This window comes from Musa acuminata, chromosome BXJ3-3, assembly GCF_036884655.1.
Source record: "Musa acuminata AAA Group cultivar baxijiao chromosome BXJ3-3, Cavendish_Baxijiao_AAA, whole genome shotgun sequence".
Classification (NCBI taxonomy): Eukaryota; Viridiplantae; Streptophyta; class Magnoliopsida; order Zingiberales; family Musaceae; genus Musa; species Musa acuminata.
Genome location: NC_088351.1, coordinates 8,511,227 through 8,527,284, shown reverse-complemented (window position 1 = coordinate 8,527,284; position 16,058 = coordinate 8,511,227). Strand labels below are relative to the sequence as shown.

The following is a 16,058-nucleotide window of genomic DNA, read 5'->3' as shown; positions in this document are numbered from 1 at the left end:
ATAATAAAACTCTTTCTTGGCTTTTCAGTGTGGAATTATATATAGGTGAAGGAGCAGCATAATTATGATAGGGGCGAATTCCCACATAAAAGCAACTCTCTAACAGTTTTCATTTTTTTCTTAAGATTTATTATCTTTTCTCTCCATCCTTTTAATAAACTAGCTCATATAATTAAATCGATTCACTCAAAACACGTAGGTAAAACTAGACTTATTCACACCGATCAAAAAGTTTTAATTTGTTAAATAAAGTAAGAAACAAAGCATACGAATAATACATGATAAATACTCTCACTTTAATGCTTCGAGTTTAAACATTATCTCATAAATTACAAAGTCATCCTTTGGACTTTGTAAATAAATGTCAAAGTCATCCCTTGATAATTGAATATATTCAAATCAGATATATTTATTACATTTAAATATATAAAAAAAATATAATTGAATATATTAATTATTATATTTGTACTCATGAGTTGTAAAAATAATAGATCAACCTTTGGGTGATCCTGAAAGTTCTTATAAACTATGAATATCAATTTAATAATTATAAAGTTAGCATCAATCCATTCATAAGCATCCAGAAATCATGGATAGTTTCTTTATGAACTTTATGTAATCATAATATTTGGCCACCTTGGTGACTAACAAAACACTTAATACATAAATATCAAATTACTCATGATTTTAACTCATAATATATTAAATAAAACTATAATTTTATAATCTAATTCATTACCGTAATATGTCTTATAGTCATCCATTTCATCAAAAAAAAAAAAGAGTGAATCATGAGTTTCATGATCGGTATAATTTAAACAAAGTTAAATTCAATATTTAAGACTTAAATTGTAATTTAAATTAACATAAATTATCAGAATCATAATTTTAATCGATAATAAAAAATAGAAATAAATAATAAAAAAATTATAAATCTGAAATCATAGCTCTGATACTATGTATAAGCAATTTTATTCATGTACAAAATAAAACATCATAGCACTAGAATTAGTTATTTTCAGGAAAAGAATCTTTAATTGAAATATCATGCATTAACAAATATCTTAATTTTTATCTTTTGAATAGAATTTTGGTTTCTCTTTCTTAAATAATATGCTTTGGCAAATGTTATTAATATAAATATCTGATCGATGACGGATCATGTTCAAATGTCTTTCTTCCATCAAGATATCAACTAAGAATTAATATGAGCAATATTCTTTATCCTCAATGGATATGACGTTGATGGGATATAAAAAGAAATAAACTTTTTTATATAAATAAATATTAGCAGACTATGACATACAGCGGAAGAACCACAATAAAATAGAATGCTAAGATATACGTGGAAAACCTTTTCAATGTAAAGGGTAAAAATCATGGGGCAAATTAGAGATAATTCACTATAATAATAATGAATATACAAATCTCAATCTCTTGCCCAAAACCCTAACAACAATCACAAGAGAATAACTGTGATACAAGGATAATATCACTGTGTAATCTACTGTAGATCTGATCTTACCTGAGATGAAAGCACTGCTAGATGATTGAGAACACTCTCTGTGTGTTGTCCTTGTCTTCTTCCCATCATTTTCTGTTTTGTCCTCCTCCTTTTCTTTGAAATCTCGTGGCTGCCAAAAACTCCGTCGTTGCTGTCTTTTTCTACTTCTTTTTACCTTTAAAACGTAGCCATCTACACCTCCCTAATTTGAATTAAAGTTAGATTAAATGAGGAGGTGGGCTATGGGCTGTTCAAGCCCACTATGGGCTGAATATGTGGGTTACCACCCAACAACCTCCCCCTTCAACCCATAAACATGAAATTACTAATTATAGCTTAGTTTATATTTTTCTCATTAAATATTTATATTTTTTAATACTTTTATCATAACTTAATTTCATCATGCTTCATTTAAATTATTCACTTCTAAAATAGTTCCATACATTTATCAAGTTGTTGGAAGTTGAATTATTTTGAGAAGATCGATTTTCAAATTGTAAGTTATTATGAAAAAATTGAGTCCCTCATATCTATATTATTTCCTTATGACGTATATCGTACGTCGGTGGTCGGTGCTAAATACTGAAGCATACATGAGCAACATAGCATGTTAATTTTTATTGCTCATTTTAGCTTAGATCACCTTTTTTTCTCATTAAATATTTATCGTTTTAAATATTTTTATTATATCTTAATTTCACGAAGCTCTTATTTTAATTACTCCCATGTAAAATAGTTCCAAGCTATTTTATTATATCTTGACAATTCAATTATTTTGACAATATAGTTTATGAAAAAATTGTGGCCTTCAAAGCTATATTATTTCCAGACACTATCATATGTTCAAGTTCATGCGTCTGGACAAAAGTAGCTCACACAAGCCTATAAATGAACAAATTGACTGAATCAAAGCCGACATCAATATTTGGGTAGCATTTTACACACCTTAGTTTTTATTCCCCATACGACGTCAACATTTAACTTGTTGCCATAGTAGTCAACATAGAGCAGATGCCTTAGGAAGTATCAGAGAAGGAATCGTGGATGATCACTCGAACTGCGATAGGAATTCTTACTGCGTGCTTCCCATCATCAATCCATGTCAAGCTTCCGAAGTTGAAGTCCCCTTGCACCATCTGAAGCGGCGTGAACGTCACCGCAAAGGTGTGCGTCGTCGTGGAAGCATTGAATTGAAGAAGAGAAGGCTCGACCACCATGTTCACACCCGGAGGAGACTCCCCCATTGCCCTGTAAATGGAATCCGTGTCCCCCACATTGGTCACGGTTCTCCGCACCGTTAGTGGTGTCTTCTTCAGGTCGGGAATGGAGATGGAGGGCAGATTCAGGTGATACAGCCGACTGTCCACCAAGTCACAAGTGGTCGACGGACCGTAAGTGCAATTGAAGAACTTGAAGTAGTCTTCGGGATCGACGTCATAAATAAGCCCGGGATCAACGGCTTTGTTAGGATCGATGTGACCGCCGCCAAAGTCGAAAGGATCAGCGTGCTTTCGAGGAACTCCCTCTGCTTCTATGGGGAAGCCGTATGCATTGACCGTATGAGCTTAAAACAGAGGTTGTCATGCTACTTTAACATCAGGAAAGCAGACAGAGATGAACTCAGGAACGATGCAGAAGCAGGATGGTAAATCTACTTACCGGTTGTGACGAGTGCTGATTTGATGGCAGCAGGAGACCACTGGGGATGTGCTGCTTTAAGAAGAGCTGCTACGCCAGAGACATGGGGGCAAGCCATGGAAGTCCCGGAGTCAAACTTATAGGAATCTTTTACTGCGGCCAGGATAAGGAATCCGGGAGCTGTGATATCGGGCTGTGTAAAGGCAGTGATGGTGAGCAACACCAGTTCATCGAAAATAACCAAACAATGTGAGCTTCTAGTAGATAATAGAAATTGTACCTACCTTGACTAGATCTGGGAACAATATACTCGGCCCTCTCGACGAGAAAGCTGCGACCCTGGGCGACATAACTCCACTCCCGACCATATCCTGCGTTGGGCTCACCTTCACCAGGGGTGATCTGCCAATTGCTTTCGTGGTTACACTCTGAAGACCTCAGAAAAAAAAAAAAAAAACAATACTAATTTGTCCATGAAAACTGAGCTCGAGCTAGCTAACCGAACCTCGTACTCTCGGCATAAATGGACATTAGTGTGGCCATCTCGTAATCTACAAAGACGCATACGGTGCCGTTGCAAATTTCGTCGATGTAGTGGAGGATGCTGGCGGAGTACTGTGCAAAGATAATGCCCTTCCCTCCTGCTTCTTGAACATTAATGGCAGCCAGTGGAAAGTGTCGCTTGGGTGGTGTGCTTGAGGCGATGGCAAGCTCGTAACAGAGCACAATCTTTCCGACTACATCACTCGAATTCAGAGCGTCGCGCGAGCAACTGTAGTAATCGTATGCCTTCTTTTAATGAACGAACATTTGGACAAAACGATTTGATTCATCTTCGCACTTACCTCCCCCCGTATGCTAGCTTCGTGAATCCTTCGTCCATGGATTCATAGAGGAGGGATTGTCCCTGCAAAAGAATTTGAGTCTGGAACCATGAGTAACTCGCCTTATGTAGACGTAACATGTTTCTGATGAACTATACAGTCCCCCATACCACCACAGTTTGATTGTCTCCGAGGGTTAGGAGGGTAGGAAAAGAGCGATCGATTGTGCTGGCTGCGACGGTGATCACCCACGGCATGTCATTAGCAATGGTCTGGGTAACGGGTCCATCGTTGCCTCCAGCGAAGATCACAGTTATCCCCTTTGCTACCGCATGTATGGAAGCAAAGTATGGGTGAAGTACGCCCCCAAGTGAGAGTGATAAGATGTCCACGCCATCATGGATAGCATCATCTATCGCCTTCAGCACAGCAGCGTCGGGACACCCTGCTTTTGCCCAGCATGCCTTGTAGATTGCTAGCCGGGCACGAGGAGCTCCTCCTCTCGCTGTGCCGGCGCCCAGACCATGGAAGCTCGCATCAGTCACCAACGAGCCTGCTGCCGTGGAAGCCGTGTGCGTTCCGTGGCCCTCGGAATCCCGGGGAGACTGGTAGCCTCCTTCGATGAGGGAAGGGTCGACGCCTCCGGCGTACCATCTTGCACCGATGATCTTGCGGTTGCAGTGGTTGACGGTGAAGTTTTGACCTACTTCACACGTTCCTTTCCAACGGGATGGGACGGGGCCGTAACCATGGTCGTCGAAGCTTCTCGATTCCGGCCAAATGCCTATATAAGAAAAATTTGTAGGACCGGGCAAGCTCAATGACGATAATGTAATGATTGCTTGCCTGTGTCGACGACGCCGATGATGATCCCATCGCCGAAGTTGCCTCTTGCAAGTAGTCCTGTGGTTTGGGGTTGTTCAAAACCAAGATCAAGGTAGTCCCAGCTTCGCGTAGTAAGCAGTGGAAAGCTGCGGCTTGGATTGACACTGATCACTTCCGGCATTTCTAACCGGAAAAGAAAAGGGCGATATGATCAAGTTGCTTACTCATCTTAGTTAAGGATTATTTATACGTATAAATATGATATAATATACTAAACAGGTGATGGATTCTCTCTCTCACTCTCATCTCGATACACCAACCTTATCTTAAGCAGCCTGTCGATTCAAGAGGTTGATAATGACCCGACGTTTAGCTAAAAAGAAGCGTTCAAAGGCCCACCTTAATCCTACTTTCTTATCATGATTCTAAGGTGATCACAAACTATAAAATTATTACTCAACATGGAATCAAGGGCTTAATTTAGATTAATACCATGAAGTCACATGAAAGGTCGAGATAAAGTCTTCCAATTTTTTGTTTTAGTGGCCTCGACACAAGAGCCGACTCTCAGGAGTATATCAATCTTTTGATCTCCCGTAATTAAGCACAAAACTATTGTGATTGAGATTTTATTTTCACATACTGATTTATCTGGATCAATATCGTCCCTTCAAATTTCAGATATATGCTTGCATGCATCTTTTGGATTGTTCTCATCAGTTGTGCTGTTAATCATATTAGAACTTGCTTCCATTGTCACTGGTAAAATAGGCCTGAAATTGAAGAAGGAAGAACCTGCAATTTTGTCTGCTTGAGATTCTGTAAGCATGGCTGCAAAGCCCGAGAAGCCATGCTTATAGCTGTAGACAATTGAACTCACGGCTTCCTCGCTGAATCACCAATTAGAATAACCTGTAATCGAGCATATATGACAGAAAGATGAAACGAACACAAACTATATATGGTGCAAAAAATGCATACCTCCCCAGTACGGAAGACAGCATATGATGGTGCGACGCAGTCACGAGGTCTGGATCTTCGTGTTGCCTCTCTCCCATGTACACTATGTACAGAAGCTACACAGAAGAGACCGTTGAGATGTTAGTCCGTGGACATCGAATGTTAAGATGATAGAGAGACGCTCATGGACCTTGGTCGATGATGGTGTACGTCCAAGTGCTGCCATTTGGATGAAGCTTGAAAGGAAGAGAAGTAGAAGCATAGAGGATAGAAGATGCTGGTAACCCATCATGCATGTGGCTGTGGAGGAGAAGCGTTGCTGCAATGGCGCTACTTATAAGCCTACGAAGCCACATGACCGATGGTGGTGATGGTCAATGATAGCTTGTTTGTGGTGAATTAAGCCAAGGATAAGTTTGTTGACATGAAAGACTAATGAAAATAAAAGGATATTATTTTATTATATGATAAGGGAAATATATCATATTAGTCGTGCAACACACATTACCGGCATCTTTCGTATCCTAATTTGGAATGAAAAATAATCTACTATGCCATAGGTACAAAAAGGACAATGAATCAACTGGCCCTAAATGAGACGTCACTCACTTGCCAGTTTAGTTGTGTAAAATTTTAATACATCATTATAAGATCCGAACTTTGAATCCTGCTTATATAACCTATTTTTAATTAAATAATAATAATTAATGTCAAGAGTCATTCATCTATCAGAAACTTATGTCAGCCAACGAATGTTAGAGGATCTCTAATATTTTTTTATATCTTGTAGGAAAATATTTACTCTGTTCAAACTTTCTTGTGCTTTGACACCCATCTTGTTTTGGAAAATATTTTTAAATATATATTCACCATAAGAAATATATACCTCCGTATATTAATTTGCAATTTGAAGACTCAAACAGGATAATGGAGATCCATGAGTTATTGCTATCAATGCTTACAACGGACGTGGCTTCGATTCTCAATTGATGGAGCAGCCACCAATTGATTCCATGACAAGACGATGATAAAAAAAGCATCCACTGTTACCGTGATATTTCCATCCATGTCGACGTCAACTTTCTCATGTTGGCCATTCACTCACCCATAAAGTAATATACTTTACATAAAACGTTGCTATACCAAACCCAAAACTTGAAGTCAAATGCTATTGCGTGGCTTTTTATTTGCAGCAGTTCTTTATACAATTATTGTTTCTCATTATACTCATCTGAAAAAAAAAAAAAATCAAGATTGTCACATATTATATGCTACATTATGTCAGGGACCATTCTCCTTTTTCGTATTTGATTGAACGACAAAGTGTTCGTTCTAGACGATGACATTATTCTTTTTCTTCGCATTTAAGGTCACGTTGGTCAGTTTTATCAAATCAATCATATCGAAGTAGTTGATAGGTCAATTTGACATAATAGCAACATGAGGTGGCTCACACCATATAATCAAGTGATCTATACCTTAAAACTAAGTGATAGATATCTTAGAGTCAAGTGACAAATACTAGGGGGGAGTCAGATGACTCATATATCAAAGGATGGCAATAAATGTTAACAACTCCATCTCCATCGTGTCTATTATATGTTTCATGGATTTGATGCAATACAACTTCACCTAGGCTAAGGAATACACATATATAACATTAATTCATATCGAGTGTAATGAGTTCAAAGTCACACTATAAAAAGCTCAATCATATATATTCATAAGAAAGAGTAACATCCTGTTAGTACTTTTGGTGTATCACTTTTAGTGCATTGTTGATGCATCAATCCCTCAAACTTAAGTGTTAGAGGAGTTTTATTGAATATGCCCTTAATATATTTATAGGATAAGATGTATTTTGAATTCAATCAACCTAATATAATAAAAAAAACAAATATGGAAGAGGAAGACGAGCTAAGCTCAAATTTACGCGATCAAATTTCCACTTAAGACAATCAAAACAGAGAGATGTATTGTATGGATTCCTCCCATTAACATGAAATTTATCCATAATAGGATAGAAATTATCACTTGGTTTTCAAATGATTCCAGATACACCCAAATGTTTTCCTAAATGCTACGTATATGTACTTACTATTATGTGAAAAGGTTTATTTCATGTATCCAACGTTAGAGACCATCATTATTTCATGTCTTGAATGCGTAAGCAGTGGCAAACAATGGGATTAAATCTTAGGAGGTGTCGGAGAAGAAATCACGAATGATGACCCGAACTGCGATAGGAATTCGTACCGAATTCTTCCCACGTCGATGAACCCAAGTCAAGCTTCCGAACGTGAAGCCTCCTTGCACCTTGTGAAGCGGCGTGAACGTCACCTCAAAGTGAAGCTTCTCGCCGGAAGCCCTGAAGTGTAGAACAGATGGCTGCACTTCCATCTTAACACCGGCTGGAGTCTGCACTACGGCCATGTAACGGCCATGCGTGTCGCCCACATTAGTGACGGTTCTTCGCACTTTCACAGGCGTTTCTTTCAGGTCGGGAATGGAGATGGAGGGAAGATTCAGATCATATGTACGGCTGCTACCCACTCCGGATTTCCTGAGGTCAGGAATGGCGCCTGAGGGCAGCTTCAAGTGATTTTGGCCACTCGTACTGTTCGATACACGGTTTGTGTAGCGAAAGAAGTTGACGTAATCATTTGGATCGATATCATAAATAAGTCCAGGATCCATGGCTCGGTTAGGATCGATATGCCCTCCGCCATAGTCGAAGGGATCGGCCAGCTTCCGAGGAATCGCTTCCGCTTCTACTGGGAACCCGCGTTCGTTGGTTGTATAGGCTTGAGACGGAGGCATGCATACAAATGTCAGAGTTGGCAAATGAAGCGGATAAAAGATACACCTACTCACCGGTGGTGACAAGTGCTGATTTGATGGCAGCTGGAGACCAATCGGGATGCACTACTTTGAGAAGAGCTGCAATTCCAGATACATGAGGACAAGCCATTGAAGTTCCTGACATAAACTGATACCAATCTCTCACTGCCGCCAAGATATTGACTCCTGGAGCTGTGATGTCAGGCTGAGGAGAAGGTAAAGGATGAGCTCAGTGCTCTGTTTTTCCATTTTCCAGTGGAGCTACGATCGACCCTCAGCAGCGTCTTGTGCTTATCAGAGGATTTATGGTTGGTTTTATCATTGCTTTCAAGCAGAGGATGATTTTACTTCTCAAAGTTTTAGATGTGGGAGGGGTCCGTTTTGCAATCTATTATAGGAGACTTCATAATTAACATGAACAGAGACAAAACTATAGCTGCATACATACCTTCACTAAGTCCGGATAGCTTGTACTCGGCCCTCTTGCGGAGAAAGCTGCCACCCTCGGCGACATCACTTGGCTCCCGACGATGTTGGATGCAGGGCTCACACGCACCATGGGGATTCTCCTACTGTCAATCTATCCGTGGTCAGACTCCCAAATTAACTGCACGGGGCGGGTGGGGATCAGAATGGAAATCGAGGAAACAGACCTTGCAGTTTCCACACTGGCATAGTTGGCTATCTGTTCGCCTACATCATAATCCACGAGGACGCATGTAATGCCGCTGCAGTCTGGGAGGATGCTGCGCGGGAATCGTGCAATAATAGCTCCCCTTGCTCCGGCTTGCCACAATCTCGCTAGCAACTGGGAGGTCTCACCGGCAGCATCGACGGCGGCAGCATTTGCACGATCAAAGCATAACACAATCTTGTCTGCTAATTGCGTGAGAGATTGAGGCACCACTGAGCAACTACAACGGATTACATGTACACGTTACTGTTTGCCCTCTTCTTAGACGTGTGAAAAGAGATCCAAAGCAAAGAAGACAACAGTAATAGGCAGTCGTTACCTGTCAAAAGGTACAAGTTCTTTGTATCCTGCACTGGACGCGTAGCACATTGATTGTCCCTTCAGTTAGGAACAAATTGATGAAGATTATAAGTTTCAAGTCGATCAATATCTGGTAAGAGATACACGGGCTCGTACGTACCACCAGAGTTGGTCCGTTTCCAAGGATTATGTCGGTCGGAAAAGAGCGATCGATAGTGCTGGCAGCCACCGTGATGACCCATGGCACCGCGTTGTTGATTGTTTGAGGAACCGGGCCATTGTTGCCCCCAGCGAAGACCACCGTTATCCCCTTCCTTACCGCGCCTAGTGACGCCGGAAAATAACCATACCCACTGATCGACAGTGACAAGATGTCCACCCCGTTATCCACCGCGTCATCTATGGCTTTTAGTACGTCCGCCATCTCGCATCGATCCCCACCTCCTGTCATCTTCCAGCACACCTTGTAGATTGCTAGCCGCGCTCGAGGAGCGCCTCCTCTCGCTGTACCGGCACCGAGACCTTGGAAGCTCGCAAAACTCACCAACGAGCCTGCTGCGGTGGAAGCTGTGTGCGTTCCATGGCCAACGGCGTCCCGGGGAGACTCGTATTCGTCTTGGCTGATCCTGGATGGATCGACGGCATCTTTGTAGTATCTTGCACCGATGATCTTCTTGTTGCACCTGATGGGGCCTCCTACGCCAGCGTCACACGTTCCTTTCCAACGCGATGGTACAGGGCCATAACCACTGTCGTCAAAGCTCCTCGATTCCGGCCAGATGCCTATATAAGGTTAAGCCAAGAAGATGAATTGACAATTACCCAATAAGCTGAAGAATTGCTGATGCTTGCCTGTGTCCACAACTCCAATGAGGATCCCGTCGCCTTCCTTGCCTCTCTCAAGTAGTCCTGGCGGTTGGTGATGCTGATAACCTAGACCAAGGTAGTCCCAGCTTCGCGTAGTTTGCAGACGAAATGCGCGGCTAGGTTCGATGCTCATTACTTCCGGCAAGACTAGTACGAAACGACAATGCAACCCTTCATCATCGTGTGCTCAACCAATAACCGAAGTCTTTGGAAGCATCGCTTATAAATTAATTTCTTAGTTTGGTCTCATAAACTCGTGCACCTGAAGCGCACAACATTAGATATATGTGTTAAGGACCTGCAATTTGATCTGCTTGGGATTCCTTAAGCCTGGCTGCAAAGCCCGAGAAGCCGTATCTGTAGCTGTAGACGATTGAATTGAATGCCGCATCCTCGCTGAAACAAGTGCACCAACTAACCCGTAAGCAAGGAAGCATATAGCAGATGAGGACGAAGTTGGATGGAGAACATATACCTCCCCAACACAGAAGACAGCATCTCATGGTGGGACGCGGTCACAAGCTCCGGACCTTCGTGTTGCCGCTCTTCAAGACACACAATGTACAGCTTCACAGCAGCAAAGCACCGTTTATTGTCATTTAGGAAAGACCATTGATATATTGATGCATACACATCAAACACCGAGATGGTAGAGGTACACTCACCTTGGTTGATGCTTCGTCTCCGAGAGCTTCCATTAGGAAGAAACCCAAAACGAAGAGAAGTAGAAAGGTGGTGGGCGGAGTATAATGGGTACCCATACTTACCCCTCCTCCGTTGCTGTCGTTCCTCTATTTATAAGCCTATTAATTAAGCCACCACACCGACGATGATGGACTCTCTAGGATACCCAACTTTGACATCTATTTAGGATTCCATGGTGTCGAACTTTGTTGACAGCATAATGACACGTGAGTGACGCAGAATGCAATAATAGACCTAGTATTCTTTTAGATACGAGCCGTGTAACGATCTTAGAAATAAAACGGACCGAATTATTTGCCTACAGCATGTAGTCTCTTGATCAGTGTAGTACGCCCCGAGTCGAATACGAGGCTCCGACAGGGACGAAGCCCGTTTTTTCTCATCATGTCGTTGTTTCTCTCTGATTTCCATGTGATTCACAGCTATTTCCATGTGACTTCCATACGAAGCTCAAATATTGACAATTAAGATTTTAAGGGGAGTGAGATCGATGACTGTGGTAGAACCACTTACAGATTACATCCGCAAATAATAACAGATAATCTACACAGCATGCAGATTTTAGACGCCTGTCTGTCTAAAATCTGCTACAAGTATATATACAACATAAAAATTAGACGCTGGTCTAACTTTTGCAACACAAATTAATCTGCCATAAATCTTCGAATTATAACTCAAAATTGACGAATTATTATTAGCTGTTCGACCAGTTTCTTGATTCAACAGTAACATGACCACAGAATAAGAGTGGATTCAACAGTAACATAACAACTGTCGTATGCATCGTATCCAGCAACTCATTAAACAAAGATTTTTGTCGAAAGCACAGAAACTTAAGGACTAAACATATAAATATTGGGTAAAAATTATGCGATGAGCAATTTGCCTCAGGAGATAAAAGAGGCTCAAAAAAATTTAGTAAACCAAATTGTGACTTAAAAATGGAATAGATCTCAAACAGAAGACAATGGAAGATGGCTTTGGAAAACCCTCCTGAAACCAGAGTTTACTTGCCTGTTAAAAACATTGATAAGCTAAAGGTATACTGTCATAAGATAATTAAATAAACCAATTTATGGCTCTGCGATTGTTACTTCGACCTCCACACCAGGTTCAATGGTGATGGAGGTTATCTGCTTCACAACCTCAGAAGAACTGACAAGATCAATCACCCTCTTGTGCACGCGTAGCTCAAACCGATCCCATGTATTGGTTCCTGCAATAACATCACCATCAAACTCAGCAAATTTACAAAGCAAACACAAAAAGATGATGGGAATCAGATAACATGCCTAAAGCACAGCCATAAACCTTCAGCAGCATAGCCAAACAACAAAACATCACCATGTAAATTAATAAGACCAACATTTTAATGGGTAAGAACAGAACTGCATCCAAATCGTGAGCCATACATACACTCGGAAGTTGCAAAAAAAATGAAATTCTGCAGGACAGTCAATTTGTCAATATAGGAAGAGGCTCTCAAAAGTGCACTGAAGTCATCTTTCTAACCAAATCACAAAAAACCTTAAAACCTCCAAAATACTTCATCAGGTACTCCAAGTGTAATATTCCGTAGAAAGCCAAAATAGATAGTTAGACTGAGCATCAGTTTTAAAAAGCTCGATTTGTTGAGACTTCATAAGAGAAAATGCTCAGTAAAAGTGTCTTTGTTTATCATCATCTTTACAGTCAAATCATCTACTGGCAACCACATACAAGAAACCCAACCGTGAAATGAAACTTTGATCTTTTGTTTTTAACTGTAAGGAAGCATCCACGATATTAATGGTTTATATGAAAAATATAAATTGGATACATAAAAGACACTTTCCAGCCTCCAAGTTGCATTTGAACAATCCACTTCATTGAATGACATAAGGCTAACTCAGCATAATGACTGCATAATGACTGCCTCTTCATGTTTCCTTTAAGCAAATAAAAAATATCAGAAACATAATGTCTGTCTCTTCATGTTTCAATTAAACAAGAAAAAACTGAGAAGCATGACTTCAGCCTCTCGTGTTTCATTTAAACAAGAAGAAACCTTGAAATACCAACATATATCTCAATGAAGACATAAACAGAAATGAACATCATACTTGAGGCCACCAAGTTACCGACACAATGCCTTGAAGGAAGCAACTGTTTAGGACACGGTCTCATGAACTAAAGGTAAGATCGAAGAAGCTCTGAGAAGGGAAGGGTGCAATACCTTCACCACAGGGAGATTTCCTGGTGGTAATGTGGAGGACCTTGGTGGGCATCCTCACGGGACCCTTGACGGTCAGCCGCTTGTCCTTCGCTCCCCTCACCAGATCTGCACAAACTGAACCACCAAAATCGATCAGGAGGGGCGAAATTAGTCAAAGAAAAGATTAAAGAACCCAACTAAAGGTCATAGGCATGGCGTACCCTTTTCGAGGTTCTTGACGTTCTTGGAGGAGAGGGTGATCCGGATGCGGTGAAGCTGCTCCTGGGGTTCTTCCAGCCCCAGCTTCGTCGGTTTCATCGCTCCGTAAGCCGCCGCCGCCGCCATGGTTTCGATGCTGAACAAACCGAAGCAAAGACCTAACACTAGAAATCGTCAGATCGGAGATGGAGGCCTGACGAATAGATGATACGTGAAGGAAGACCACAACCGTACCCCTCTCTGCCTTCTCTACGACGCCGCCTTTTTTTTCGTCTCACACTCCTGCGCGTTCAAGAAAGAGGCTTAGGGTTTACTTTTATGTGGCGAGAGACCGACGAATTTACAGATGCGCTCTCCTGGTAATCTTAAATTACAAAATGGTCCAACACAAACGTAGATAACTTGATTGATTCAGAAACAAAAATCTAAGAAGATATTACTAAAATAATTCGAATACATTGCGATATGTTATATTTTCTAAAATATTTTAATTCTTATTGTTGAATCTCAATTTTGATGATGATATTAATTGATGAATTAATGATCTAATTCATGTTAGGATCGAGAGCACTAAGAGGGGGGGAGGTGAATTAGTGCAACGGAAATCTTTCAGCGATTAAAAACGAAAGCTGCGTTCGTTCGATAAAAACTATTTTGATGCAAAAGCCGATTCTAAGATTACTTATGATTAAGTGATGTTTACGTCTAAACACAGTTTGCATCTAAGCGTAGTTTACGCAGTTTGCGTCTAAGCGTAGTTTACATCTAAATGCAGATTGCGTCTAAGCGCAGTTTGCATCTAAGCGCAGTTTGCGTCTAAGCTCAGATTGCGTCTAAGCGCAGTTTGCGTCTAAGCGCAGATTGCGTCTAAGCTCAGATTCGGAAAGATCTGAACTCAAACACTCGTTCGTAAAAGCGCAAAAGGCAATTTGCAGTTATAAATGGAATCAAAACGTAAACGTAAACTGCAAAGAAACTCGTTCGTAAAAGCGTAGAAGACAGTTTGCAGTTATAAATAGAATCAAAACATAAATGTAAACTGCAATGTAAAGATCGTACGAAAACACCGATTTACGTCTGAATGCATATTCGGAAAGATCAGAACTTAGAAACTTGTTCGTAAAAGCGCAGAGAGCAGTAGCTATGTAGGAGGTTTGCAATAATGATAAAGTGCTCAAAATAAAAGCAAACCAGAGATTTAGAGTGGTTCGGTCAGTCTTGACCTACTCCATTTTTGGCTTCCTCCACCGACGAGGTCACCGACGTCAACTAGAGGCCTTCCTTCAATAGGCGAAGGCCAACTGCCCTTTTATAGTTTCACTCCTTTTGACGGGCTCAGGAAACAACCCTTACAGAACCTTTCTCTCATCTCTTTACAACTCAAGACTTGAAGAACAGAAAGAGGAGAACTTTTGGACTTTACACAAATTTGAGCTCTTAGAATCACAGAAAAGATCAAGAATTCAGTGTAGGTCAGTATCTCTTCAGTGCTGAATGGGTGGGGTATTTATAGGCCCCAACCCAGTTCAAATTTGAAGCTCAAAACGATCAAATCCCGGAATTCCGGGATCAGGCGGTTGCACCTCCTAACTGGGGCGGTTGCACTGCCTGGCAGAGCTCGAAGACTGAGCCTCTGGGCGGTGCCACCTCTGTAAGGGGCGGTTGCACCTCTCTGCCAGAGCTCGAAGACCGAGCTCAGGCGGTTGCACCGCCTGACTGGAGAGGTTGCACCGCCTGGCAGAGCTCGAAACTTGAGCTCTGGCCGTGCTACCTGTTGACAGAGGAGGTTGCACCGCCCAGTCTCGCTCGGAGACTGAGCCCGGGGCGGTGCCACCTCTTGGCTGGAGCGGTTGCACCTCCCAGTCTCACTGGGAGACATAGCCTGGGCGGTGCTACCTCCCTGCCTGGGCGGTTGTACCTCCCACAGCAACCTGGGTCCGAATGGGCTGAACCATTCGACCAAATTTGAGTTTTTTCAGGGGCCCAATTGCCCCAGGATTAAGCTAATGGGATCACCTCCCATTTCTAACTTAATCAAAGTGCTAACTACAATTATTTCCTAAGACATATTCTGCAGCTTGCTTCGGTGCGTCACTCGCTTCTTCCGACGAGTTTCCGGCGAACTTCCGTCGATCATCCGATGAACCCTCGGTGATGCTCCTGCGGACTTCCGGCAAACTCCTGGACTGCGACGGTCCACTTGGCAAGTTTCGACGAGCTCCTTTGGCAAGCTTCTGGACTTCTCGGTTTTGTTCCCGCAGAACCTCCGACGATTGTCCGAACTTCCGTCGAGCTCTCGAACTCCCAACGTGATCATTGTCATGACTCCGGCGCAACTCCTGCTGCATGTCTTACTTTCATCGTAGTTAATCCTGCACACTTATCTCAACACATACATTAGACAACAAATGACAATTGACTGATTGATCCGTTCACGGAATGTTAGATGGTTGATGATGCCTCATTATCATATAGTGATTCTGTCAT

The 16,058-nt window shown here is 41.6% G+C and overlaps 3 protein-coding genes and 1 non-coding gene across 8 annotated transcripts; all 4 read right to left on the bottom strand.

The window, feature by feature from the left end:
- Positions 1 to 2,406: 2,406 nt before the first annotated feature.
- Positions 2,407 to 6,093, bottom strand: LOC135632679 (subtilisin-like protease SBT3.10). Of its 4 annotated transcripts, none has more exons than XM_065141347.1 (10): positions 5,942 to 6,093; positions 5,773 to 5,867; positions 5,587 to 5,681; positions 4,813 to 4,974; positions 4,137 to 4,750; positions 3,988 to 4,049; positions 3,648 to 3,914; positions 3,427 to 3,544; positions 3,164 to 3,335; positions 2,407 to 3,068 (listed from the first exon to the last, which is right to left on the bottom strand). In XM_065141347.1, the coding sequence occupies exons 1-10, from the start codon at positions 6,041 to 6,043 to the stop codon at positions 2,521 to 2,523; spliced, it is 2,235 nt and encodes a 744-aa protein (XP_064997419.1). In that variant the 5' UTR covers positions 6,044 to 6,093; the 3' UTR covers positions 2,407 to 2,520. The 4 variants fall into 4 exon arrangements, with proteins under 4 accessions (XP_064997419.1, XP_064997420.1, XP_064997421.1 ...); XM_065141348.1 differs by having other exon boundaries at positions 2,407 to 3,035; XM_065141349.1 differs by having other exon boundaries at positions 5,587 to 5,703; positions 5,942 to 5,960.
- A 1,632-nt stretch (positions 6,094 to 7,725) lies between these two features.
- LOC103977923 (subtilisin-like protease SBT3.10) lies at positions 7,726 to 11,293 on the bottom strand. Of its 2 annotated transcripts, none has more exons than XM_065141346.1 (10): positions 11,119 to 11,293; positions 10,929 to 11,020; positions 10,752 to 10,849; positions 10,439 to 10,600; positions 9,747 to 10,369; positions 9,606 to 9,664; positions 9,246 to 9,506; positions 9,041 to 9,161; positions 8,626 to 8,797; positions 7,726 to 8,555 (listed from the first exon to the last, which is right to left on the bottom strand). In XM_065141346.1, the coding sequence occupies exons 1-10, from the start codon at positions 11,212 to 11,214 to the stop codon at positions 7,948 to 7,950; spliced, it is 2,292 nt and encodes a 763-aa protein (XP_064997418.1). In that variant the 5' UTR covers positions 11,215 to 11,293; the 3' UTR covers positions 7,726 to 7,947. The 2 variants fall into 2 exon arrangements, with proteins under 2 accessions (XP_064997418.1, XP_009391857.3); XM_009393582.3 differs by having other exon boundaries at positions 9,041 to 9,164; positions 11,119 to 11,277.
- A 779-nt stretch (positions 11,294 to 12,072) lies between these two features.
- On the bottom strand, positions 12,073 to 13,924 carry LOC103977917 (small ribosomal subunit protein uS10y). Its single transcript, XM_009393576.3, has 4 exons — positions 13,806 to 13,924; positions 13,574 to 13,729; positions 13,374 to 13,487; positions 12,073 to 12,374 (listed from the first exon to the last, which is right to left on the bottom strand). The coding sequence occupies exons 2-4, from the start codon at positions 13,695 to 13,697 to the stop codon at positions 12,232 to 12,234; spliced, it is 381 nt and encodes a 126-aa protein (XP_009391851.1). The 5' UTR covers positions 13,698 to 13,729; positions 13,806 to 13,924; the 3' UTR covers positions 12,073 to 12,231.
- LOC135634466 (small nucleolar RNA SNORD36) lies at positions 12,763 to 12,848 on the bottom strand. The gene has a single exon (XR_010495377.1). It is a non-coding gene; the product is annotated as a small nucleolar RNA SNORD36 (small nucleolar RNA).
- Positions 13,925 to 16,058: the final 2,134 nt, after the last annotated feature.